At 47.2% G+C, this 27,934-nt stretch overlaps 1 protein-coding gene across 3 annotated transcripts in view; it reads right to left on the reverse strand.

The window, feature by feature from the left end:
• Nucleotides 1–27,934, reverse strand: part of LOC134340530 (25-hydroxyvitamin D-1 alpha hydroxylase, mitochondrial) — a 72,978-nt gene that overhangs the window by 29,474 nt on the left and 15,570 nt on the right. For all 3 annotated transcript variants that reach the window (XM_063037865.1, XM_063037864.1, XM_063037863.1), the window contains 5 exons: nt 25,815–26,011; nt 24,775–24,975; nt 19,274–19,437; nt 17,505–17,671; nt 17,111–17,192 (listed from right to left, as the gene is read on the reverse strand). In XM_063037865.1, coding sequence (XP_062893935.1) covers nt 17,111–17,192; nt 17,505–17,671; nt 19,274–19,437; nt 24,775–24,975; nt 25,815–26,011 — 811 coding nt within the window. The remainder of the gene's footprint in view (nt 1–17,110; nt 17,193–17,504; nt 17,672–19,273; nt 19,438–24,774; nt 24,976–25,814; nt 26,012–27,934) is intronic.

Here is a 27,934-nt window from a genome sequence, read left to right on the forward strand (position 1 = left end):
TGAGAGGATCAGGGCGAGCGCGGTTTTGTAGCGATCACAGGGATCGCGGTTCTGAGGCGATCAGAGGAAGCGCGGTTCTGAGGCGATCAGGCCGAGCGCGTTTCTGAGGCGATGACAGGGAGCGCGGTCCTGACGAGATGAGAGAGCGCGCGTTTCTGAGGCGAGCAGGGCGAGCGCGGTTCTGAAGCGAGCAGAGGGAGCGCGGTTCTGAGGCGATCAGCGGGAGCGCGGTTCTGAGGCGATCAGCGGGAGCGCGTTTCTGAGGCGATCAGTTGGAGCGCGGTTCTGAGGCGATCAGGGTGAGCGCGGTTCTGAGGCGATCAGCGGGAGCGCGGTTCTGAGGCGATCAGTTGGAGCGCGGTTCTGAGGCGATCAGAGGGAGCGCGGTTCTGAGGCGATCAGGGCGTGCGCGGTTCTGAGGCAATGACAGGGAGCGCGGTTCTGACGCGATGAGAGAGCGTGCGTTTCTGAGGCGATCAGGGCGAGCGCTGGTCTGAGGCGATCAGGGCGAGCACGGTTCTGAGGTGATCAGGGCGAGCGCGGTTCTGAGGCGATCAGGGCGATCGCGGGTCTGAGGAGATCAGGGCGAGCGCGGTTCTCAGGCGATCGGGCGAGCGCGGTTCTGAGGAGAGCAGGGCGAGCGCGGTTCTGAGGCGATCAGGGCGAGCGCGGTTCTGAGGCGATCAGCGGGAGCGCGGATCTGAGGCGATCAGGGCGAGCGCGGTTCTGAGGCCATCAGTGCGAGCGCAGTTCTGAGGTGATCAGAGAGAGCGCGGGTCTGAGGCGATCAGAAGGAGCACGGGTCTGAGAGGATCAGGGCCAGCGCGGTTCTGAAGCGATCACAGGGAGCGCGGTTCGGAGGCGATCAGAGGAAGCGCGGTTCTGAGGTGATCAGGCCGAGCGCGTTTCTGAGGCAATGACAGGGAGCGCGGTTCTGACGCGATGAGAGAGCGCGCGGTTCTGAAGCGAGCAGAGCGAGCGCGGTTCTGAGGCGAGCACAGGGAGCGCGGTTCTGAGGCGATCATAGGGAGCGCGGTTCTGAGGTGATCAGGGCGAGCGCGGTTCTGAGGCGATCTGGGCGAGCGCGGTTCTTAGGCGATCAGGGCGAGCGCGGGTCTGAGGAGATCAGGGCGAGCACGGTTAGAAACCATAGAAAAAAACTACGGCACAGAAACAGGCCTTTTGGCCCTTCTTGGCTGTGCCGATCCATTTTCTGCCTAGTCCCACTGACCTGCACACGGACCATATCCCTCCATGCACTTCACATCCATGTATCTGTCCAATTTATTCTTAAATGTTAAAAAAAACAACCCGCATTTACCACCTCGTCTGGCATCTCATTCTATACTCCCACCACTCTCTGTGTGAGAAGCCCCCAACTAATGTTCCCATTAGACTCCCGCCCTCCCTTCACCCTTAACCCATATCCTTTGCTTCTTTTCTGCCTTTGCCTCAGTGGAAAAAGCCTGCTTGCATTAACTCTATCTTTTCCAATCATTATTTTATATACCTCTATCAAATCTCCCCTCATTCTTCTCCGCTCCAGGAAATAAAGTCCTAAACTATTCAATCTTTCTCTGTAACTGAGTTTCTCAAGTCCCGGTAACATCCTTGTAAACCTTCTCTGCATTCTTTCAAACTTATTTATATTCTTCCTGTAATTTGGTGACCAAAACTGAACACAATACTCCAGATTCAGGCTCACCAATGCCTTATGCAACCTCATCATAACATTCCAGCTCTTATACTCAATACTTTGATGTATAAAGGCCAATCTACCAAAAGCTCTCTTTACAACCCTATCTACCTGTGACGCCACTTTTAGGAAATTTTGTATCTGTATTCCCAGATCCCTCTGTTCTACTGCACTCCTCAGTGCCTTACCATTAACCCTGTATGTTCTACCTTGGTTTCTCCTTCCAACGTGCAATACCTCACACTTGTCTGTATTAAACTGCATCTGCCATTTTTCAAAATTTCTCCTTTGAAGGCTTCCCACCTGCCAATCACATCTTTGCCGGACAACAACATGTCCCAATCCACGCTTTTTAGATCCTTTTTCATTTCTTCAAATTTGGCCTTCTTCCAGTTCAGAACCTCAACCCTAGGAACCGATCTTTCCTTGTCCAAGATCAGCTTGAAACTAATGGTGTTATGATCACTGGAACCAAAGTGCTCCCCTGCACAGACTTGCGTCAGTTGTCCTAACTCATTTCCTAACAGGAGATCCAATATTGCATCCCCTCTCGTTGGTCCCTCTATATATTGTTTTAGAAAACTTTCCTGAACACATTTACAAACTCTAAACCATCTAGACCCCTAACAGTATGGGAGTCCCAATCAATATATGGAAAATTAAAATCCCCTACCATCACAACTTTATGTTTCCTGCAGTTGCCTGCTATCTCTCTGCAGATTTGCTCTTCCAATTCTCATTGACTATTGGGTGGACTGTAATACAATCCCTCTAATGTGGCCATACCTTTCCTGTTTCTCAGTTCCACCCTTAAGGCGATGGCGGTTCTGTGGCGATCAAAGGGAGCGCATTTCTGAGGCAATGGCAGGGAGCGCGGTTCTGACACGATGAGAGGCAGTGCGGTTCTGAGGAGATCAGGGTGAGCGCGGTTCTGAGGCAATCAGGGCGATCGCGGGTCTGAGGCGATCAGGGCGAGCGCGGTTAGAAACCATAGAAAAAAACTACAGCACAGAAACAGGCCTTTTGGCCCTTCTTGGCTGTGCCGATCCATTTTCTGCCTAGTCCCACTGACCTGCACACGGACCATACCCCTCCATGCATTTCCCATCCATGTATCTGTCCAATTTATTCTTAAATGTTAAAAAACAACCCGCATTTACCACCTCGTCTGGCATCTCATTCTATACTCCCACCACTCTGTGTGTGAGAAGCCCCCAACTAATGTTCCCATTAGACTCCCCCACTCCCTTCACCCTTAACCCATGTCCTCTGCTTTTTTTTCTGCCTTTCCCTCAGTGGAAAAAGCCTGCTTGCATTCACTCTATCTTTTCCAATCATTATTTTATATACCTCTATCAAATCTCCCCTCATTCTTCTCCGCTCCAGGAAATAAAGTCCTAAACTATTCAATCTTTCTCTGTAACTGAGTTTCTCAAGTCCCGGTAACATCCTTGTAAACCTTCTCTGCATTCTTTCAAACTTATTTATATTCTTCCTGTAATTTGGTGACCAAAACTGAACACAATACTCCAGATTCGGGCTCACCAATGCCTTATACAACCTCATCATAACATTCCAGCTCTTATACTCAATACTTTGATTAATAAAGTCCAATGTACCAAAAGCTCTCTTTACGACCCTATCTACCTGTGACGCCACTTTTAGGGAATTTTGTATGTGTATTCCCAGATCCCTCTGTTCTACTGCACTCCTCAGTGCCTTACCATTAACCCTGTATGTCCTACCTTGGTTTGTCCTTCCAACGTGCAATACCTCACACTTGTCTGTATTAAACTGCATCTGCCATTTTTCAGCCCATTTTCCCAGCTGGTCCAAGTCCCTCTGCAGGCTCTGAAAACCTTCCTCACTGTCTACCACACCTCCAATCTTCGTATCATCAGCAAATTTGCTGATCCGATTTACCAGATTATCATCCAGATCATTGATATAGATGACAAATAACAGCGGACGCAGCACTGATTCCCGTGTCACACCACTAGTCACAGGCCTCCACTCGGAGAAGCAATTCTCTACTACCACTCTTTGGCTTCTACCATTGAGCCAATGTCTGATCCAATTTACCACCTCTCCATGAATACCTAGCGACTGAATTTTCCTAACTAACCTCTCATGAGGGACCTTGTCAAAGGCCATACTGAATTCCATGTAGACAATATCCACTGCCTTCCCTTCATCCACTTTCCTGTTAACCTCCTCGATAAACTCCAATAGATTGGTCAAACATGACCTACCACGCACAAATCCATATTGACTCTCCCTAATAAGTCCCTGTCTATCCAAATGCTTGTAGATTCTGTCTCTTAGTACTCCCTCCAATAACTTACCTACTACCGACGTTAAATTTACGGGCCTATAATTTCCCGGATTACTTTTCGATCCTTTTTTAAACAATGGAACAACATGAGCCACTCTCCAATCCTCCGGCACCTCACCTGTAGACAGTGACATTTTGAATATTTCAGCCAGGGCCCCTGCAATTTCAACACTAGTCTGTTTCAAGGTCCGAGGGAACATCCTGTTAGGTCCCGGGGATTTATCCACTTTAGTTTTCCTGAAGACAGCAAGCACCTCCTCCTTTTCAATCTGTACAGTTTCCATGATCTCACTACTTGTTTCCCTTAATTCCATAGACTTCATGCCAGTTTCCTTACTAAATACAGACGCAAAAAAACCTATTTAAGATCTCCATTTCCTTTGGTTCCACACAGAGCCGACCACTCTGATCTTCAAGAGGACAAATTTTATCCCTTACAATCCGTTTGCTCTTAATATACCTGTAAAAGCTCTTTGGATTATCCTTCACTTTGACTGCCAAGGCAACCTCATGTCTTCTTTTAGCCCTCCTGTTTTCTTTCTTAAGTATTTTCTTGCACTTCTTATACTCCTAAAGCACTTTATTTACTCCCTGTTTCCTAAACATGTCATACAACTCCCTCTTCTTCTTTATCAGAGTTGCAATAACCCTTGAGAACCAAGGTTCCTTATTCCTATTCAATTTGCCTTTAATCCTGACAGGAACATACAAACACTGCACTCTCAAAATTTCTCCTTTGAAGGCTTCCCACCTGCCAATCACATCTTTGCCGGACAACAACATGTCCCAATCCACGCTTTTTAGATCCTTTTTCATTTCTTCAAATTTGGCCTTTTTCCAGTTCAGAACCTCAACCCTGGGAACCGATCTTTCCTTGTCCATGATCAACTTGAAACTGATGGTGTTATGATCACTGGAACCAAAGTGCTCCCCTACACAGACTTGCGTCAGTTGTCCTAACTCATTTCCTAACAGGAGATCCAATATTGCATCCCCTCTCGTTGGTCCCTCTATATATTGATTTAGAAAACTTTCCTGAACACATTTTTCAAAACTCTAAACCATCTAGACCCCTAACAGTATGGGAGTCCCAATGAGTATATGGAAAATTAAAATCCCCTGCCGTCACAACTTTATGTTTCCTGCAGTTGCCTGCTATCTCTCTGCAGATTTGCTCTTCAATTCTCGTTGACTATTGGGTGGACTGTAATACAATCCCTCTAATGTGGCCATACCTTTCCTGTTTCTCGGTTCCACCCTTAAGGCGATGGCGGTTCTGTGGCGACCAGCGGGAGCGCGGATCTGAGGCGATCAGGGCGAGCGCGGTTCTCAGGCCATCAGAGAGAGCGCGGGTCGGAGGCGATCAGAAGAAGCACGGGTCTGAGAGGATCAGGGCGAGCGCGGTTTTGTAGCGAACACAGGGATCGCGGTTCTGAGGCGATCAGAAGAAGCACGGGTCTGAGAGGATCAGGGCGAGCGCGGTTTTGTAGCGAACACAGGGATCGCGGTTCTGAGGCGATCAGAGGAAGCGCGGTTCTGAGGCGATCAGGCCGAGCGCGTTTCTGAGGCGATGACAGGGAGCGCGGTCCTGACGCGATGAGAGAGCGCGCGTTTCTGAGGCGAGCAGGGCGAGCGCGGTTCTGAAGCGAGCAGAGGGAGCGCGGTTCTGAGGCGATCAGCGGGAGCGCGGTTCTGAGGCGATCAGCGGGAGCGCGGTTCTGAGGCGATCAGTTGGAGCGCGGTTCTGAGGCGATCAGCGGGAGCGCGGTTCTGAGGCGATCAGTGGGAGCGCGGTTCTGAGGCGATCAGAGGGAGCGCGGTTCTGAGGCGATCAGGGCGTGCGCGGTTCTGAGGCAATGACAGGGAGCGCGGTTCTGACGCGATGAGAGAGCGCGCGTTTCTGAGGCGATCAGGGCGAGCGCTGGTCTGAGTATATGGAAAATTAAAATCCCCTGCCGTCACAACTTTATGTTTCCTGCAGTTGGCTGCTATCTCTCTGCAGATTTGCTCTTCAATTCTCGTTGACTATTGGGTGGACTGTAATACAATCCCTCTAATATGGCCATACCTTTCCTGTTTCTCAGCTCCACCCATAAGGCAATGGCGGGTCTGAGGCGATGAGGACGAGCTCGGTTCTGCGGCGATCATAGGCAGCGCGGGTCTGAGGCGATCAGGGCGAGCGCGGTTCTGAGGCAATCAGGGCGAGCGCGGTTCTGAGGCGATCAGCGGGAGCACGGATCTGAGGTGATTAGAGGGAGCACGGTTCTCAGGTGATTAGAGGGGGCACGGTTCTGAGGCGATCAGGGCAAGCGCGGTTCTGAGGCAATCAGAGGGAGCGCGGTTAGAAACCGTAGAAAAAACTACAGCACTGAAACAGGCCTTTTGGCCCTTCTTGGCTGTGCCGATCCATTTTCTGCCTAGTCCCACTGACCTGCACACGGACCATATCCCTCCATGCATTTCCCATCCATGTATCTGTCCAATTTATTCTTAAATGTTAAAAAACAACCCGCATTTACCACCTCGTCTGGCATCTCATTCTATACTCCCACCACTCTCTGTGTGAGAAGCCCCCAACTAATGTTCCCATTAGACTCCCCCACTCCCTTCACCCTTAACCCATATCCTTTGCTTTTTTCTGCCTTTGCCACAGTGGAAAAAGCCTGCTTGCATTCACTCTATCTTTTCCAATCATTATTTTATATACCTCTATCAAATCTCCCCTCATTCTTCTCCGCTCCAGGAAATAAAGTCCTAAACTATTCAATCTTTCTCTGTAACTGAGTTTCTCAAGTCCCGGTAACATCCTTGTAAACCTTCTCTGCATTCTTTCAAACTTATTTATATCCTTCCTGTAATTTGGTGACCAAAACTGAACACAATACTCCAGATTCAGGCTCACCAATGCCTTATGCAACCTCATCATAACATTCCAGCTCTTATACTCAATACTTTGATGTATAAAGGCCAATGCACCAAAAGCTTTATTTACGACCCTATCTACCTGCAACGCCACTTTTAGGGAATTTTGTATCTGTATTCCCAGATCCCTCTGTTCTACTGCACTCCTCAGTGCCTTACCATTAACCCTGTATGTTCTGCCTTGGTTTGTCCTTCCAACGTGCAATACCTCAGAGTTGTCTGTATTAAACTGCATCTGCCATTTTTCAGCCCATTTTCCCAGCTGGTCCAAGTCCCTCTGCAGACTATGAAAACCTTCCTCACTGTCTACCACACCTCCAATCTTCGTATCATCAGCATATTTGCTGATCCGATTTACCAGATTATCATCCAGATCATTGATATAGTTGACAAATAACAGCGGACGCAGCACTGATTCCCGTGTCACACCACTAGCCACAGGCCTCCACTCGGAGAAGCAATTCTCTACTCCCAGTCTTTGGCTTCTACCATTGAACCAATGTCTAATCCAATTTACCACCTCTCCATGAATACCTCGCGACTGAATTTTCCTAACTAACCTCTCATGAGGGACCTTGTCAAAGGCCATACTGAATTCCATGTGGGCAATATCCACTGCCTTCCCTTCATCAACTTTCCTGTTAACCTCCTCAAAAAACTCCAATAGATTGGTCAAACATGACCTACCACGCACAAATCCATATTGACTCTCCCTAATAAGTCCCTGTCTATCCAAATGCTTGTAGATTCTGTCTCTTAGTACTCCCTCCAATAACTTACCTACTACCGACATTAAATTTACTGGCCTATAATTTCCCGGATTACTTTTCGATCCTTTTTTAAACAACGGAACAACATGAGCCACTCTCCAATCCTCCGGCACCTCACCTGTAGATAGCGACATTTTAAATATTTCAGCCAGGGCCCCTGCAATTTCAACACTAGTCTTTTTCAAGGTCCGAGGGAACATCCTGTCAGGTCCCGGGGATTTATCCACTTTAATTTTCCTGAAGACAGCAAGCACCTCCTCCTTTTCAATCTGTACAGTTTCCATGATCTCACTACTTGTTTCCCTTAATTCCATAGACTTCATGCCAGTTTCCTTAATAAATACAGACGCAAAAAACCTATTTAAGATCTCCTCCATTTCCTTTGGTTCCACACATAGCCAATCACTCTGATCTTCAAGAGGACAAATTTTATCCCTTACAATCCGTTTGCTCTTAATATACCCGTAAAAGCTCTTTGGATTATCCTTCACTTTGACTGCCAAGGCAACCTCATGTCTTCTTTTAGCCTTCCTGCTTTCTTTATTAAGTATTTTCTTGCACTTATTATACTCCTCAAGCACTTTATTTACTCCGTTTCCTATACCTGTCATACAACTCCCTCTTCTTCTTTATCAGAGTTGCAATATCCCTTGAGAACCAAGGTTCCTTATTCCTATTCAATTTGCCTATAATCCTGACAGGAACATACAAACTCTGCACTCTCAAAATTTCTCCTTTGAAGGTTTCCCACCTACCGATCACATCTTTGCCAGAGAACAACCTGTCCCAATCCACGCTTTTTCGATCCTTTATCATTTCTTCAAATTTGGCCTTCTTCCAGTTCAGAAACTCAACCCTAGGAACCAATCTATCCTTGTCCATGATCAAGTTGAAACTAATGGTGTTATGATCACTGGAACCAAAGTGCTCCCCTACACAGACTTGCGTCACTTGTCCGAACTTATTTCCTAACAGGAGATCCAATATTGCATCCCCTCTAGTTGGTCCCTCTATATATTGATTTAGAAAACTTTCCTGAACACATTTTACAAACTCTAAACCATCTAGACCCATAACAGTATGGGAGTCCCAATCAATATATGGAAAATTAAAATCCCCTACCGTCACAACTTTATGTTTCCTGCAGTTGGCTGCTATCTCTCTGCAGATTTGCTCTTCCAATTCTCGTTGACTATTGGGTTGACTGCAATACAATCCCTCTAATATGGCCATACCTTTCCTGTTTCTCAGCTCCACCCATAAGGCAATGGCGGGTCTGAGGCGATGAGGACGAGCTCGGTTCTGCGGCGATCATAGGCAGCGCGGGTCTGAGGCGATCAGGGCGAGCGCGGTTCTGAGGCAATCAGGGCGAGCGCGGTTCTGAGGCGATCAGCGGGAGCACGGATCTGAGGTGATTAGAGGGAGCACGGTTCTCAGGTGATTAGAGGGGGCACGGTTCTGAGGCGATCAGGGCAAGCGCGGTTCTGAGGCAATCAGAGGGAGCGCGGTTAGAAACCGTAGAAAAAACTACAGCACTGAAACAGGCCTTTTGGCCCTTCTTGACTGTGCTGAACCATTTTCTGCCTAGTCCTACTGACCTGCACACGGACCATATCCCGCCATACAACTCCCATCCATGTATCTGTCCAATTTATTCTTAAATGTTAAAAATGAACCCGCATTTAACACCTCATCTGGCAGCTCATTCCATACTCCCACCACTCTCTGTGTGAAGAAGCCCCGCCCAATGTTTCCTTTAGACTTCCCCCCCTCACCCTTAACCCATGTCCTCTGGTTTTTTTCTGCCCTTGCCTCAGTGGAGAAAGCCAGCTTGCATTCACTCTATCTATACCCATCATTATTTTATATACCTCTATCAAATCTCCCCTCATTCTTCTACACTCCAGGGAATAAAGTCCTAACCTATTCAACCTTTCTCTGTAACTGAGTTTCTCAAGTTCCGGTAACATCCTTGTAAACCTTCTCTGCATTCTTTCAAACTTATTTATATCCTTCCTGTAATTTGGTGACCAAAACTGAACACAATACTCCAGATTCGGCCTCACCAATGCCTTGTGCAACCTCATCATAACATTCCAGCTCTTATACTCAATACTTTGATTAATAAAGGCCAATGTACCAAAAGCTCTCTTTACGACCCTATCTACCTGTGACGCCACTTTTAGGGAATTTTGTATCTGTATTCCCAGATCCCTCTGTTCTACTGCATTCCTCAGTGCCTTACCATTAACCCTGTATGTCCTACCTTGGTTTCTCCTTCCAATGTGCAATACCTCACACTTGTCTGTATTAAACTCCATCTGCCATTTTTCAGCCCATTTTTCCAGCTGGTCCAAGTCCCTCTGCAGGCTCTGAAAACCTTCCTCACTGTCTACTACACCTCCAATCTTTGTATCATCAGCAAATTTGATGATCCAATTTACCACATTATCATCCAGATCATTGATATAGATGACAAATAACAATGGACCAGCACTAATCCCTGTGGCACACCACTAGTCACAGGCCTCCACTCGGAGAAGCAATTCTCTACCACCACTCTCTGGCTTCTTACATCGAGCCAATGTCTAATCCAATTTACCACCTCTCCCTGTATACCTAGCGACTGAATATTCCTAACTAACCTCCCATGCGCGACCTTGTCAAAGGCCTTACTGAAGTCCATGTAGACAATATCCACTGCCTTCCTTTCATCCACTTTCCTGGTAACCTCCTCGAAAAACTCCAATAGATTGGTCAAACATGACATACCATGCACAAAGCCATATTGACTCTCCCTAATAAGTCCCTGTCTATCCAAATGCTTGTAGATTGTGTCTCTTGGTACTCCCTCCAATAACTTACCTACTACCGACGTTAAATTTACCGGCCTATAATTTCCCGGATTACTTTTCGATCCTTTTTTAAACAACGGAACAACATGAGCCACTCTCCAATCCTCCTGCACCTCACCTGTAGATAGCGACATTTTAAATATTTCAGCCAGGGCCCCTGCAATTTCAACACTAGTCTGTTTCAAGGTCCGAGGGAACATCCTGTCAGGTCCCGGGGATTTATCCACTTTAATTTTCCTGAAGACAGCAAGCACCTCCTCCTTTTCAATCTGTACAGTTTCCATGATCTCACTACTTGTTTCCCTTAATTCCATAGACTTCATGCCAGTTTCCTTAGTAAATACAGACACAAAAAAACCTAATTAAGATCTCCTCAATTTCCTTTGGTTCCGCACATAGCCGACCACTCTGATCTTCAAGAGGACCAAAATTTTATCCCTTACAATCTGTTTGCTCTTACTATACCTGTAAAAGCTCTTTGGATTACCCTTCACTTTGACTGCTAAGGCAACCTCATGTCTTCTTTTAGCCTTGCTGCTTTTTTCTTAAGTATATTCTTGCACTTCTTTTACTCCTCAAGAACTCTATTTACTCCGTTTCCTATACATGTCATACAACTCCCTCTTCTTCTTTATCAGAGTTGCAATATCCCTTGAGAACCAAGGTTTCTTATTCCTATTCAATTTGCCTTTAATCCTGACAGGAACATACAAAGTCCACACTCTCAAAATTTCTGCTTTGAAGGCTTCCCACCTACCGATCACATCTTTGCCAGTGAACAACCTGTCCCAATCCACGCTTTTTAGATCCTTTCTCATTTCTTCAAATTTGGCCTTCTTCCACTTCAGAACCTCAACCCTCGGAACCAATCTATCCTTGTCCATGATCAAGTTGAAACTAATGGTGTTATGATCACTGGAACCAAAGTGCTCCCCTACACAGACTTGCGTCAGTTGTCCTAACTCATTTCCTAACAGGAGATCCAATATTGCATCCCCTCTAGTTGGTCCCTCTATATATTGATTTAGAAAACTTTCCTGAACACATTTTTCAAAACTCTAAACCATCTAGACCCCTAACAGTATGGGAGTCCCAATGAGTATATGGAAAATTAAAATCCCCTGCCGTCACAACTTTATGTTTCCTGCAGTTGGCCGCTATCTCTCTGCAGATTTACTCTTCCAATTCTCGTTGACTATTGGGTGGACTGTAATACAATCCCTCTAATGTGGCCATACCTTTCCTGTTTCTCAGCTCCACCCATAAGGCAATGGCGGGTCTGAGGCGAACAGGGCGAGCGCGGTTCTGAGGCGATGAGGGTGAGCTCGGTTCTGAGGCGATCATAGGGAGCACGGTTCTGAGGCGATACGTGGGAGCGCAGGTCTGAGGCGATCAGGGCGAGCGCGGGTCTGAGGCGATCAGGGCGAGCGTGGTTCTGAGGTGATCAGGGCGGGCGCGGTTCTAAGGCGATCATAGGGAGCGCGGTTCTGAGGTGATCGGTGGGAGCGCGGTTCTGAGGCGATAAGCGGGAGTGCGGTTTTCAGGCGATCAGGGCGAGCGCGGTTCTGAGGCGATCAGTGGGAGCGCTTTTCAGAGGAGATCGGAGGGAGCGCGGTTCTGAGGCAATCGGACGGAGCGCGGTTTTCAGGCGATCATGGGGAGCGCGGTTCTGAGGTGATCAGGGCGTGCGTGGTTCTGAGGCGATCGGACGGAGCGCAGTTTTGAGGCAATCATGGGGAGCGCGGTTCTGAGGTGATCAGGGCGGGCGCGGTTCTGAGGCGATCAGGGCGGGCGCGGTTCTGAGGCGATCAGGGCGAGCGCGGTTCTGAGGCGATCAGGGCGAGCGCGGTTCTGAGGCGATGACAGGGAATGCGGTTCTGACGCGATGAGAGGGAGCGCGGTTCTGAGGCGATCAGGGCGATCACGGTTCTGAGGTGATCAGTGCGAGCGCGGGTCTGAGGCGAACAGGGCGAGCGCGGTTCTGTGGCGATCAGGGCGAGCACAGTTCTGAGGCGATGAGAGGGAGTGCGGTTCTGAGGCGATCAGGGCGAGCGCGGGTCTGAGGCGATGAGAGGGAGTGCGGTTCTGAGGCGATCAGGGCGAGCGCGGGTCTGAGGCGATGAGGGCGAGCGCGGGTCTGAGGCAATGACAGGGAGCACGGTTCTGAGGCGATCAGAGGGAGCGCGGTTAGAAACCATAGAAAAAACTACAGCACAGAAACAGGCCTTTTGGCCCTTCTTGGCTGTGCCGATCCATTTTTTGCCTAGTCCCACTGACCTGCACACAGACCATATCCCTCCATGCACTTCCCATCCATGCATCTGTCCAATTTATTCTTAAATCTTAAAACAGAACCCGCACTTACCACCTCGTCTGGCATCTCATTCTATACTCCCACCACTCTCTGTGTGAAGAAGCCCCCACTAATGTTCCCTTTAAACCTTCCCCGCCTCACCCTTAACCCATGTCCTCTGGTTTTTTTCTGCCCTTGTCTCAGTGGAAAAAGCCTGCTTGCATTCACTCCATCTATACCCATCATTATTTTATATACCTCTATCAAATCTCCCCTCATTCTTCTATGCTCCAGGGAATAAAGTCCTAACCTATTCAACCTTTCTCTGTAACTGAGTTTCTCAAGTCCCGGCAACATCCTTGTAAACCTTCTCTGCACTCTTTCAACCTTATTTATATCCTTCCTGTAATTTGGTGACCAAAACTGAACACAATACTCCAGATTCGGCCTCACCAATGCCTTATACAACCTCATCATAACATTCCAGCTCTTATACTCAATACTTTGATTAATAAAGGCCAATGTACCAAAAGCTCTCTTTGCAACCCTATCTACCTGTGACGCCACTTTTAGGGAATTTTGTATCTGTATTCCCAGATCCCTCTGTTCCACTGCACTCCTCAGTGCCTTACCATTAACCCTGTATGTTCTACCTTGGTTTGTCCTTCCAACATGCAATACCTCACAGTTGTCTGTATTAAACTGCATCTGCCATTTTTCAGCCCATTTTTCCAGCTGGTCCAAGTCCCTCTGCAGACTATGAAAACCTTCCTCACTGTCTACTACACCTCCAATCTTTGTATCATCAGCAAACTTGCTGATCCAATTTACCACATTATCATCCAGATCATTGATATAGATGACAAATAACAGTCGACCCAGCACTGATCCCTTTGGTACACCACTAGTCACAGGCCTCCACACGGAGAAGCAATTCGCTACTACCACTCTTTGGCTTCTTCCATTGAGCCAACGTCTAATCCAATTTACCTCCTCTCCATGTATACATAGCAACTGAATTTTCCTAAGTCACCTCCCATGCGGGACCTTGTCAAAGGCCTTACTGAAGTCCATATAGACAATATCCACTGCCTTCCCTTCATCCACTTTCCTGGTAACCTCCTTGAAAAACTCCAACAGATTGGTCAAACATGACCTACCATGCACAAAGCCATGTTGACTCTCCCTAATAAGTCCCTGTCTATCCAAATGTTTGTAGATTCTGTCTCTTAGTACTCCCTCCAATAACTTGCCTACTACCGACGTTAAACTTACCGGCCTATAATTTCCCGGATTACTTTTCGATCCTTTTTTAAACAACAGAACAACATGAGCCACTCTCCAATCCTCCAGCACCTCACCTGTAGACAGCGACATTTAAAATATTTCAGCCAGGGCCCCTACAATTTCAACACTAGTCTCCTTCAAGGTCCGAGGGAACACCCTGTCAGGTCCCGGGGATTTATCCACTGTAATTTTCCTCAAGACAGCAAGGACCTCCTCCTTTTCAATCTGTACAGTTTCCGTGATCTCACTACTTAATTCCCTTAATTCCATAGACTTCAAGCTCGTTTCCTTAGTAAACACAGACGCAAAAAACCTATTTAAGATCTCCCCTATTTCCTTTGGTTCCGCATATAGCCGACCACTCTGATCTTCAAAAGGACCAATTTTATCCCTTACAATCCTTTTGCTCTTAATATACCTGTAAAAGCCCTTTGGATTATCCTTCACTTTGACTGCTAAGGCAACCTCATGTCTTCTTTTAGCCTTCCTGATTTATTTAAGTATTTTCTTGCACTTCTTATACTCCTCAAGCACTTTATTTACTCCCTGTTTCCTATACATGTCATACAACTCCCTCTTCTTCTTTATCAGTGTTGCAATATCCCTTGAGAACCAAGGTTCCTTAATCCTATTCACTTTGCCTTTAATCCTAACAGGAACATACAAACTCTACACTCTCAAAATTTCTCCTTTGAAGGCTTCCCACCTCCCGATCACATCCATGCCAGAGAACAACCTGTCCCAATCCACGCTTTTTAGATCCTTTCTCATTTCTTCAAATTTGGCCTTCTTCCAGTTCAGAACCTCAACCCTAGGACCAGATCTATCCTTGTCCATGATCAAGTTGAAACTAATGGTGTTATGATCACTGGAACCAAATTGCTCCCCTCCACAGACTTGCGTCAGTTGTCCTAACTCATTTCCTAACAGGAGATACAATACTGTATCCCCTCTAGTTGGTCCCTCTATATATTGATTTAGAAAACTTTCCTGAACACATTTTACAAACTCTAAATCATCTAGACCCCTAACAGTATGGGAGTTCCAATCAATATATGGAAAATTAAAATCCCCTACCATCACAACTTTATGTTTCGTGCAGTTGTCTGCTATCTCTCTGCAGATTTGCTCTTCCAATTCTTGCTGACTATTTGGTGGTCTGCAATACAACCTCATTAATGTAGCCATACCTTTCCTGTTTCTCAGCTCCACCCATAAGGCGAGCGCGGTTCTGAGGCGATCAGGGCGAGCGCGGTTCTGAGGCGATCAGAGGGAGCGCGGATCTGAGGCGAGCAGAGGGAGCGCGGTTCTGAGGCGATGAGAGAGAGCGCGGTTCTGAGGCGATGAGAGAGAGCGCGGTTCTGAGGCGATAAGAGAGATCACGGGTCTGAGGCGATCAGAGGGAGCGCGGTTCTGAGGCGATGAGAGAGAGCGCGGTTCTGAGGCGATGAGAGAGAGCGCGGTTCTGAGGCGATGAGAGAGATCACGGGTCTGAGGCGATCAGAGGGACCGCGGTTCTGAGGCGATCAGTTGCTGAGCGTTTCTGAGGCGATCGTGGCGAGCGCGTTCCTGAGGCGAGCGGTTCGAGCGCGTTCCTGACGCGATGAGAGAGAGCGCGTTTCTGAGGCGATCGGGGGGAGCGCCTTTCTGAGGCGATCAGGGCGAGCGCGGTTCTGAGGCGATCAGGGCGAGCGCGGTTCTGAGGCGATCAGAGGGAGCGCGGTTCTGAGGCGATCAGAGGGAGCGCGGGTCTGAGGCGATCAGGGCGAGCGCGGTTCTGAAGCGATCAGAGGGAGCGCGGGTCTGAGGCGATCAGAGGGAGCGCGGGTCTGAGGCGATCAGGGCGAGCGCGGTTCTGAGGCGATCAGAGGGAGCGCGGGTCTGAGGCGATCAGGGCGAGCGCGGTTCTGAGGCGATCAGAGGGAGTGCGGTTCTGAGGCGATCAGAGGGAGCGCGGGTCTGAGGCGATCAGGGCGAGCGCGGTTCTGAGGCGATCAGAGGAAGCGCGGTTCTGAGGCGATCAGAGGGAGCGCGGGTCTGAGGCGATCAGGGCGAGCGCGGGTCTGAGGCGATCAGGGCGAGCGCGGTTCTGAGGCGATCAGAGGGAGCGCGGGTCTGAGGCGATCAGAGGGAGCGCGGGTCTGAGGCGATCAGAGGGAGCGTGGTTCTGAGGCGATCAGAGGGAGCGCGGGTCTGAGGCGATCAGAGGGAGCGCGGGTCTGAGGCGATCAGGGCGAGCGCGGGTCTGAGGCGATCAGGGCGAGCGCGGTTCTGAGGCGATCAGGGCGAGCGCGGGTGTGAGCGAAACAACCAATTTCATAACATTGGTCAGTGTTAATACACCTGATTCAGATTCTGCGTTTCCCTTGTACTACCTAGATGTAGTGACGTGGTGGAATGATTTCTGTTGATGGCATACAAAACAAATTTATTTCACTGTACCTTGGGACACATAATAAACCAATGAGCAATTTGTTATTAGTGCATTTCTGAGGGCAATCTCGCTCGTTGAACCAAAGCATTTGTTTTCAGAAATACAGCAAATTGTCAGAAGCAGAAACTAAACAGTACAGTAAAACAAGCCCTTGGTCTGGCACCATTGATGGAATGGAGGGTTGAGACAGGGGTACGGCAGAGACAAACAAGCAATTCTGTTCCCTTGGATGAGTAGTTAAAGTTCGGCTGTGGAAGGGTGACTCCGTGTGCAGCTTGAACATGTGCCCTCGTTAAGAGCAGGTTTCTAGCCACTTGAATGCCAGATGTTGCCCATGCCCAGGCAGTGAACTGGGCCCGTAACAGCTAGCTGTGATTGGGGAAGCTTCAAGTACGTCTGCTCCTCACCTCTGCACATGCTGCTTCTTGGAGCTCTCTCGCCTGTCACACCCTGTATTAAACAGTGCAGTAGAACATCCTGAACCCACTGTAGAGTTTGTAAACAAAAAAAAATCTTACTTTTGGGGGAATGAGGTATTCTCCAATTTGGACATCTTTATCTGGAATCACACGAGCATTACCTGGTATTACAGGATAAAGCCTAAAAAGAGCAAACGGTACATTATACGCATGTTTCAGCTTTCAGTAACACGTCAGCAGTTAAGGACGACTCTCATTCCACCACACCCGAGGCCGAGGGGGACGGAAGGGTCAGCTGGGCTCTCAACACATCCTCGGCACTGTGCTACCTCCCCTCCAGTCTCAGAACTACTCTGGGAGGTGATCAGAGGACGGAATACCAGAAAGCTGACGGATGAGGAGACGGTGGGGGCAGAGGGCGGTGGATAGGAGGTGGACATGGATATCGGCTGTGCACACTCGCCAGGTAGCAACACCCACTCTTCCCCGTCACCTCAGTACTTCCTTCACGACAGCTTTCAGAAGGGGTATCTTGGTCACGTCAGCAGCGGAAGGGATGGTCTTGTCGCCAACCATCTCTTTTATTTCCCGGTGTAGGGCTGCCTGAATGTCTGGATGGCGGGCCAATTCATAAAGGGTCCACGACATCGTGCAGGATATCTAACCAAATGGAAAAAAAAATCAAGTTAGACTCAGCACTGGGAATAACACTGGGCTCCCAGTTTCAGTTTCTTTCTGTCACTGCTGTCAGTTTTCAGTGACACTACTGATAGTGCCGCTGCCCGCCCCCCCCCCCCCACCTTCCCCACCAGCTCCAGTTATCACGGTCGGTTCAATCCTGACCTCGGGAGGTAGGGAGGTGTATGTGTGTGTGTTCAAGAGCCTGCTTCCTCCCATATCCCTATGACATGCGGGGTCGATGGGTTAACTGATCATTATAAATTATCCCCCAGTATGAGGGTGAGGGGTAGAATCTGGGGAAAGTTTATAGGAATAAGGGAACAACAACAGGGAACATTAGTGGGGAATTGGGATTACTGTGAGCTGGCATCCATTAGTGGGAGAGCCTAGGACTGGAAGGCACAGCCTCAGATTTGAAGGACATCTCTTTAGAATGGGGTGAGGAAGACTTTTTTTAGCCAGAGGATGGTAAATCTGTAGAATTCATTGTCACAGAGAGTTGTCTAGCACAAGTCATTGGGTATATTTAAAGTGGATGTTAATAGATTCTTGATTGGTGAGTTGTTATGAGGAGAAGGCAGGAGAATGGGGTTGAGAGGGGGAAAATGGAATGGCAGAGCAGACTCTATGGGCCAAATGACTTAATTCTGCTCCTATGTGTTATGGCCTATGGAATTCAATGGGCCAAAGTGGCTTCCTTCTATACTGTATTATATAAGATATGGAAGGTGAGAAAGGCCTTGAATTACCCCTTTGACTCTGTGGACATTGAGTCGTGTCCCCAGCTGAAGATAAACCACTTGCTCAAGTTCAAGGACAGAACTTTGAGACTGAGGTCTTCAGTGATCTAGGCTGCGTATCGGTGGGTAGTTCTCACATCTCTGCCTGGAGGCTGAAGATTGAAGATCCACCTGCAGACTCTCAAAGAGCAATCCAGGGTGATGCTCTAGTACAGTGCTGAGGGAGTGCCGCATTGTCAAAGGGGGAGAATGCAGTGCACTGTCCAAGAGTTGTGTTGCACTGCCAGAGGGGGCGCCACACTGCGGAAAGAATAAGGGCTCAGGGAGTTGCACTGTCAGAAAGGATCGGTATCAGCATCGTGGGAGTGCCACACTGTCAGAGGGGCAGTACCAGATTGCTAGAGGTTGCACCTTCTGGATAAAACATTACACCATGGTGGGTGCAAAAGATCCCAATATTTTGAAAAGAAAGGAAATTGTAGTCAGTATTTAATCCTCAAGTGTCTCTTCTAAGATAAACTACCTGATCCTCATCATATTTTGGGTTTGTGGTATCTTGCTGTGCATAAATTGGCTGTCCTGATTCTTGCATAACAAGAGTGACACCGCTTCAGAAGTTCTCATTTGGTGGTGAAACACTTGAGATGTCCTGAGATGGACATGAACGATGCAGTGGAAATACAAGTCTCACTGTGATCCTCTAGGTGGTTGTGATTCTCAGGTCCTGCCCTATCTGCAACTTTGCATCAAGTTAACCACTGCGCACCCCCCCCCCCGCCCCCCACACCTACCAGGTGATAAAGCCTGCAGCTCATGGAAGTAAACAATGACACATGCTTACAGTGTCCACACCAGCCAGCAACAACTCGGTGATGTTTCCGTAAATCGTTTTCATTGGAAGATTCTGGGATGACAGGAAGTAGGTCAGGTACTTTCCCTCGACTGGTTGGCTCCTTGCTAACTTTTGTTGAATTTCAGCCATCCTTCTGTCAATGTGCTGTTTGGCTGCACAGTGAGAGTACTGTAAGTTTCAAGGAGAAATAGATACCTGCGTTGTTTTTCTGATTGTCACTTCACACAACAAACGAGAGGAGTCTAGGCTCTTTAAGTAAAAATATTCATTTTTCAGGATCAGTGCATTGCTGGCAAGGCTAACATTTATTGCTCATCCCTAACTGGCCATTTTCCAAGTCAACTCCATTGGTAGGTTTGGGGTCACATGGAGAAAGAAACAGCAGATTTCCTCCCCTGATGAATAGGGTTCCTTTAATAATCCAGTCCTTTGAGGCCATAATTACTAACAACTGGTTCAGTTTACTTTAAAATTTTAGATAATCAACTGAAGTTAAGCTACAATGGTGGGATTTGAAATTAAGAAATTAGGTCTCTGGATTTCTAGTTCTTTGTTGAGTTTATATAAAATTATGAGGAAAATTGATAGGATAGATAATAAGAATCTTTCTCCTGAAGACAAGAAGACATAGATATAAGGTAAGGAGGAGGAGGTTTAACGGATATGAAGAGGAGTTTATTTCCTCAGAGAGGGGTTGGAATCTGGAATGCACTGCCTGAGAGTGTGATGGAGGCAGAGACTCACACAACATTTAAGAAGTATTTAGACAATCTCTTCAATCACCAGGACAGAGAAAGCTATGGACTAAGTGCTGAGAAATGGAATTAGTGTTGATAAAAATGATGGTCATGGTGGGCTGAATGGTTTGTTTCCACATTGAATGATCCATGGTCTCAGTAATGGGGATGTATGAATTCTAGGCTTGGACCTCCAAATAAAATGACCCCTATAAATCCCATCTGAAGGAACATCAACACTAGGAAGCTTGACATCAAGGCACTTACTAGCACACCATACCAAGGCACTGTGCCAGGGCACTTGTTACCTCTCAGCACCAGGACACTGTAAAGGTAGTAGGGGCCCTGAATTATGGGGCCACATCTGAAGACGGTAAGCATGGCTTTCAAGCTGCATAAAGCAATGCAGAGACAGGGTTTTTACTGAAATTTGGCTCATATTATGTCTGACCCCATTTCTTTTGACTTTGGAAGAATGAAGGGTGGTGTTATTGAAGATATATTGCAAGGAAGGCATGACAGGGGAGATAGACAACAGACAATAGGTGCAGGAGTAGGCCATTCGGCCCTTCGAGCCAGCACCACCATTCACTGTGATCATGGCTGATCATCCACAATCAGTACCCTGTTCCTGCCTTCTCCCCATATCCCTTGACTCCACTATCTTTAAGAGCTCTATCTAACTCTTTCTTGAAAGAATCCAGAGACTTGGCCTCCACTGCCTTCTTAGGCAGAGCATTCCACAGATCCACAACCCTCTGTGTGAAAAAGGTTTTCCTCAACTCTGTTCTAAATGGTCTACCCCTTATTCTTAAACTGTGGCCTCTGGTTCTGGACTCCCCCAACATCGGGAACATGTTTCCTGCCTCTAGCGTGTCCAATCCCTTAATAATCTTAAATGTTTCAATCAGATCCCCTCTCATCCTTCTAAATTCCAGTGTATACAAGCCCAGTCGCTCTAATCTTTCAACATGTGACATTCCCGCCATCCCTGGAATTAACCCAGTGAACCTATGCTGCACTCCCTCCATAGCAAGAATGTCCTTCCTCAAATTTGGAGACCAAAACTGCACACAATACTCCAGATGGGGTCTCACCAGGGCCTTGTACAACTGCAGAAGAACCTCTTTGCTCCTATACTCAACTCCCCTTGTTATGAAGGCCAACATGCCATTAGCTTTCTTCACTACCCGCTGTACCTGTATGCTTACTTTCAGTGACTGATGAACAACGACACCCAGATCTCGTTATACTTCCCCTTTTCCTAACTTGACACAATTCAGATAGTAATCTGCCTTCCTGTTCTTGCCACCAAAGTGGATAACCTCACATTTATCCACATTAAACTGCATCTGCCATGCACCTGCCCACTCACCCAACCTATCCAAGTCAACCCGCATTCTCATAACATCCTCCTCACATTTCACACTGTCACCCAGCTTTGTGTCATCTGCAAATTTGCTAACGTTACTTTTAATCCCTTCATCTAAATCATTAATGTATATTGTAAATAGCTGCGGTCCCAGCACTGAGCTTGCGGTACCCCACTAGTCACTGCCTGCCATTCTGAAAAGGACCCATTAATCCCTACTCTTTGTTTCCTGTCTGCCAGCCAATTTTCTATCCATGTCAGTACCCTACCCCCAATACCATGTGCTCTAATTTTGCCCACTAACCTCCTATGTGGGATCTTATCAAAGGCTTCCTAAAAGTCCAGGTACACTACATCCACTGGCTTTCCCATGTCCATTTTCAGAGTTACATCTTCAAGAAATTCCAGAAGATTAGTCAAGCATGATTTCCCCTTCGTAAATCCATGCTGACTCAGACCTATCCTGCTACTGCTATCCAAATATGCCACTATTTCATCTTTTATAATTGACTCCAGCATCTTCCCCACCACTGATGTCAGACTAACTGGTCTATAATTGCTTGTTTTCTCTCTCCCTCCTTTCTTAAAATGTGGGATAACATTAGCTACCCTCCAATCCACAGGAACTGATCCTGAATCTATAGAACATTGGAAAATGATTACCAGTGTGTCCACGATTTCTAAAGCCACCTCCTTAAGTACCCTGGGATGCAGTCCATCAGGCCCTGGGGATTTATCAGCCTTCAGTCCCATCAGTCTATCCAACACCATTTTCTGCCTAATGTGAATCTCTTTCAGTTCCTCCATTACCCTAGATCCTCTGGCCACTATTACATCTGGTAGATTGTTTGTGTCTTCCCTAGGAAGACAGATCCAAAGTACCTGTTCAGCTCGTCTGCCATTTCCTTGTTCCCCATAATAATTTCACCTATTTCTGTCTTCAAGGGCCCAACTTTGGTCTTAATTAATCTTTTCCTCTTCACATACCTAAAGAAGCTTTTACTATCCTCCTTTATATTCTTGGCTAGCTTACCTTCGTACCTCATCTTTTCCCCCCATATTGCCTTTTTAGTTATCTTCTGTTGCTCCTTAAAAGTCTCCCAATCTTCTGGCTTCCCGCTCATCCTTGCTATGTTATACTTCCTCTCTTTTATTTTTATACTGTCCTTGACTTCCCTTGTCATCCACAGTCACCCTTTACTCCCCTTAGAATCTTTCTTCCTCTTTGGAATGAACTGATCCTGCACCTTCTGTATTATTCCCAGAAATACCTGCCATTGTTGTTCCACTGTCATCCCTGCTAGGGTATCTTTCCAGTCAACTTTGGCCAGCTCCTCCCTCATGGGTCCATAGTCCCCTTTGTTCAACTGTAAAACTGACACTTCCAATTTTCCCTTCTCCCTCTCAAATTGTAGATTAAAACTTATCATATTATGGTCACTACCTCCTAATGGCTTCTTTACCTCAAGTTCCCTTATCAAATCTGCCTCATTACACAACACTAAATCCAGAATTGCCTTCTCCCTGGTAGGCTCTAATACAAGCTGCTCTAAGAATCAATCTCTGAGGCATTCCACAAACTCCCTTTCTTGGGGTCCAGTACCGACCTGATTTTCCCAGTCTACCTGCATGTTGAAATCCCCCATAACAACCATAGTATTACCTTTATGACATGCCAATTTTAACTCTTGATTTAACTTGCACCCTATATCCAGGCTACTGTTTGGGGACCTGTAGATAACTCCCATTAGTGTCTTTTTGCCCTTACTGTTTCTCAGTTCTATCCATACTGACTCTACATCTACTGATTCTGTGTCGCCCCTCGCAAGTGATTGAATTTCATTCCTCACCAACAGAGCCACCCCACCCCCTCTGCCAACCTGTCTGTCCTTTTGATAGGATGTATATCCCTGAATATTCATTTCCCAGCCCTGGTCCTCTTTCAGCCATGTCTCTGTTATTCCCACAACATCATACTTGCCAATTTCCAACTGAGCCTCAAGCTCATCCACTTTATTTCTTATACTTCATGCATTCATATATAATACTTTTAATCCTTTTAAAGTAATACTTTTACTCCCCTCACCTTTCACATCGATTCCTATTGCACTTGGCCATACTCTCCGATCCCTTCCTGATCTTTCTGCCCCTTTAATTCTGTTGTCTTTCTTAACTTTTCTTATTCTCTCTTTCCCCTTAACTCCATCCTTACATTTCCAGTTCATCCCCTCCCCACCACTACTTAGTTTAAACACACCCGTGCAGCAGTGGCAAACCTGCCTGCCAGAATGCTGGTCCCCGTCTGTTAAGATGCAACCCGTCCCTTTTGTACAATTCATCCTTACCCCAAAACAGATCCCAGTGGTCCAAGAATCTAAATCTAAATCTAAATCCCCACCTCCCGCAGATGTGAGCACGTTTTCAACAGTCTCAAATGAGGGGACACAATTACAGGGTCGTTAGTGGTGGAGGGGTCACTTAACAATAAAGTTCATCAGGATCACTTCTCTCAGAGGGAGGGGAATCTCTGGAGTTCTCTACCCAAAGATATTTGAAGCTGAATCACTGAGGGAAACTAAAGAGGAGGGAGATAATTTTTTTGGGAAAAAAATGAATTGAGAGCTGTGGGGAAGTGGTACAGAAGAAGAGGGTGGGCTTGAGGGATCAAGTGGCCGATACTTGCTCCTATTTTTGCCCCGATACTTGCATCTCAGTGTGGTATGGCAATTGTCCTGTATCGGACCGCAAAGCACTCTAGCGGGTGATGAAAACTGCCCAGCGGAATATCGGCACCCAATTGCACACCATTGAGAACATCTACCATAAATGCTGCCTGGGCAGGGTGGAAAGCATTATCAAGGATGCAGCTCACCCTAACCATGGACTTTTTACTTTCCTCCCATCCGGTAGGCACTACAGGAGCCTCTGCTCCTCCACCAGCAGGCACAGGAAGAGCTTCTTCCCTGAGGCTGTGACCCTGCTGAACCTCACGTCACAGCACTAAGCAGTATTGCATCCATATTGTACTGTCTCAGTACTTTTATATTTGTGTGCTGTAGCACTTACTTTTTATTCGCAGTTATTTTGTAAATAATACTATTCTTTTGCACTTCTGGTCAGATGCTAATTGTGTTTCATTGGCTTTGTATCTGTACTCGGCACAATGACAATAAAGTTGAATCTAATCTAATCTAATCTATCAGTTCTGCCTCTCTACTCATGCCAAACCCTTTTAAGATCCATCCTTGTCAAACACAGCTCCTGTGGCCTCAGAATTGACATCACTGTCTCTGCCGCACCCGAAGAGAAAGAACCCCACACAGACAACATTCCCAGTCCACTCGCTTAGCCTAAGCGTGTTGCCAAAGCAAGTTCCTCACCAAAAGCAAATATGTAATCCCAGCAGGCGACAAATCTCCTCCAGGGTTCCGGATAGATTTTGTGTAGGAACTTGGGCATCGCCATGGTGAGGAGTGTCATTTGGAACATGGTGCTAATTGAGTGGATGAAATCCTCCGTCTCTTTGGAAACCTCAGTCTTGAGGCAGCCAATTCGGGTCTCAAAGAGCACTGCGGAGATACCTAAGAGGGTGGGCAGTGAATTAAAAACCACGTCAAGGAAATGCACTGTATAATTTGGTGTGGTTCAGCACAGTGTTCTGTTCTTTTGGAACTTAACCAAAGCTATCAGAGGCTTTTCATTTTGCTCCAGTTCAGGAGTGTGGTGTCTATAAGCTGTCCTGTTGGTTCTCATGGGCCTCAGAGCCAGAGCTGACCTTAGGCCACAGATAACATGCCCCACTTCTTTAATACCCCTCAACGGGCTTGGGATGTTCCAAAGTGCTTTGCAACCTATCAAAGTGTGCAGTCACCAACAAAAACCAATGGCAGCCAGGGTGCATAGCACAATCCCATGAATAGTGGTATGACGGGGACCTGGCCCAGCTGCTTTAATGCTGGTGGGCAAGGGTGGGTTTCAGAGGACAGCATGGAGCCAGAGGAGTGCAGCCAACAGGGAGTGATGGATGGGTCATCAATAATTCCCTGCCCATCACTGGAAGGAGGTGGGATAACACATGACCACTGGGAGAAGGACCTCATTAGTTGCCTCCCAGTTTAGCTGCCATAGTGGGGATCTAAACTCTCTGCTACAGCAGAGGTAGCATCATGCAAAAAACAGGCCCATCCTCTGGAATTCCTAGTTGGATTAAGATAGCATCTCCTGCAAGCGAGACAGATTGGAATGAAGAGATAGAGGGAAGAAAACATTGCAGATGCTGGAAATCCAACTTAAACTATGAAATGATACGCAGCAGGTCATGCAGCAACTGTGGAAAGGGCAACAGAATTAACATCTAGAAGGAGATTGATTGCTGGGCTAAAGAGGTTTGGAAAGTGTCTGTTTATTAGTTAGCCCTCACCTTCCAACCCAAACTTGTAGAACTCTGTGGCCAGGTCTTTCACCAGGTGTTGACTGCTGCTTGTCCTCTGCCTGTGCAGATGGAAGATCAGGTCAGTGACGACCTTGTTGAGGATGTCGCTGTATGCCGCTACTTCCTTTGGCTTCAGCATGTGCTTGCTGAGTGTGCTGCGCAGCTTCTGCCACTCCTCGCCCTCCCTGTTAGAAAGAGAAGCTTGTAAGCACAGTTAAGAGAAGCCTCAGTGGCCCATGGCTGGCTATGGGTGCCTTTACGGACACTCACTGGCATTGCCTTCCATTGACTAAACCAGTGGGCAACACTTTACAGCTACTGAACCTTCCTGAGTTCCAGCTACCTTCACACTTGCTAATCCATTCTTTCTTTGGAAGCAGTTGGCTAATTCCCTTCAAGAGGACATCGTCTATCTGCGGACATGCACAACATGGACAATATGGTCAGGGCTTGGAGGAAGAGCGGTCTGGGTTTCTCAGTTGGATGTCTGGACTCCAAGGATTAAATTACAAGGAGAGGTTCCACAAACCAGGCTTCTGTTTCCGGACTTTGGAAGGTTAAACGTTTGATGTTTGCAGGATATTAAGGAGACAGATACTATTTATTCAGCCTGAGAAGTTTGGGGCCAAGGGGCAGGGTCCAAAAATTCCAGCCAAGGTTTCAGGTGTGGTGTTTGGAAAGCAGAGGGAAGAGGGAATGGGGAACCCTTCCCAAACAGAGACCAATGTTGGGATGATTGTTAACCAAAGCCTACAGCAGCCATGATCTCACCGATTGGTGGAACATTGCTGAGAGGGGTTGAGTAATCTTTTTTGATCCAGGGCAACAGGCTGGAGAGGGGCTGAATGACCTCCTTCTCTCAGTGTGACAGGCTCAAGCTGAGGAGTCTCCGCTCATTCCAATGTCTAACACAAAGAAAGAGAAGGAAAGACATTCATTTCTTAGGAGCCATTTAGCATAGGGTCACAAGGCACTTTGAGTCTTGGCCAAGGTAGCGTGTTGTGTCTTTGAGCAAGGCACTTAACCACACACTGCTCCAGTCCACCCAGCTGAAAATGGGTACCGGCAATTGCTGGGGGTTAACCTCGCAATAGACTAGCGTCCTATCCAGGGGGTAGTCTCGTACTGTCAGTCGCTTCATGCCACAGAAACTGGCATAAGCACCGGCCTGATGGGCCACAAGGCTCGGGACAGACTTTAACTTTAATGCAGGGCACTACAGCACAGAAACATGCTCTTTGGCCCATCTATTCCATGCCAAACTTATTCTGCCTAGTCCCATCGATCTGCATCTGGACCATATCCCTCCCATCCATGTACCCATCCAAACTTCTCTTAAGCATTGAGATCGACCCCACATCCACCACTTCCACTGGCAACTTGTTCCACACCCTCACCACCCTCTGAATGAAGAAATTCTCCCTCAGATTCCCCTCAAATATTTCACATTTCACCCTTAACCTATGACCTCTAGTTCTAGTCTCACCCAGCCTCAGTGGAAAAAACCTACTTGCGTTTACCTTCGTAACTTTGTATACTTCTATCAAATCTCTCCCCATTCACTCATGCTCCAGGGAATAAAGTCTTAACATATTCAGCCTTTCTCTATAACTCAGGTCCTCAAGTCCCAGCAACATCCTTGTAAATTTTCTCCGTACTCTTTCAATCTTATTGATATCTTTCCTGTAGGTAGGTGACCAAAACTGCACACAATATTCCAAATTAGGCCACACCAATGTCTTCTGCTACTTCAACACGTCATCCCAACTCCTATACCCTGATTTGTGAAGGCCAATGTGCCAAAAGCTCTTTACAACCACGTCAGGAGCTCCCAAATACATTTACAGAGGAGTGAACAAAAGAGGCCGCAGATGCTGGAATCTGAAACAACACAAAAGGCTTTGGAGGAACTCAATGCGTCAGGCAGCATCTGTGGATGAAAATGGACAATTAATGTTTCGGGCTGAAGCCCTCCATCTGGACCGGAAAGAAAGGGAAAGATAGCCAGTAAAGAGGTTAAGGGCTGGAGTATGAGCTAGAAATAAGAAATGCAACACTAAATATTTCACCTGGGCAGTCTCTAACCTGAACTTTGAATTCTCAAACTT

Source organism: Mobula hypostoma, chromosome X1 (genome assembly GCF_963921235.1).
Source record: "Mobula hypostoma chromosome X1, sMobHyp1.1, whole genome shotgun sequence".
NCBI lineage: Eukaryota > Metazoa > Chordata > Chondrichthyes > Myliobatiformes > Myliobatidae > Mobula > Mobula hypostoma.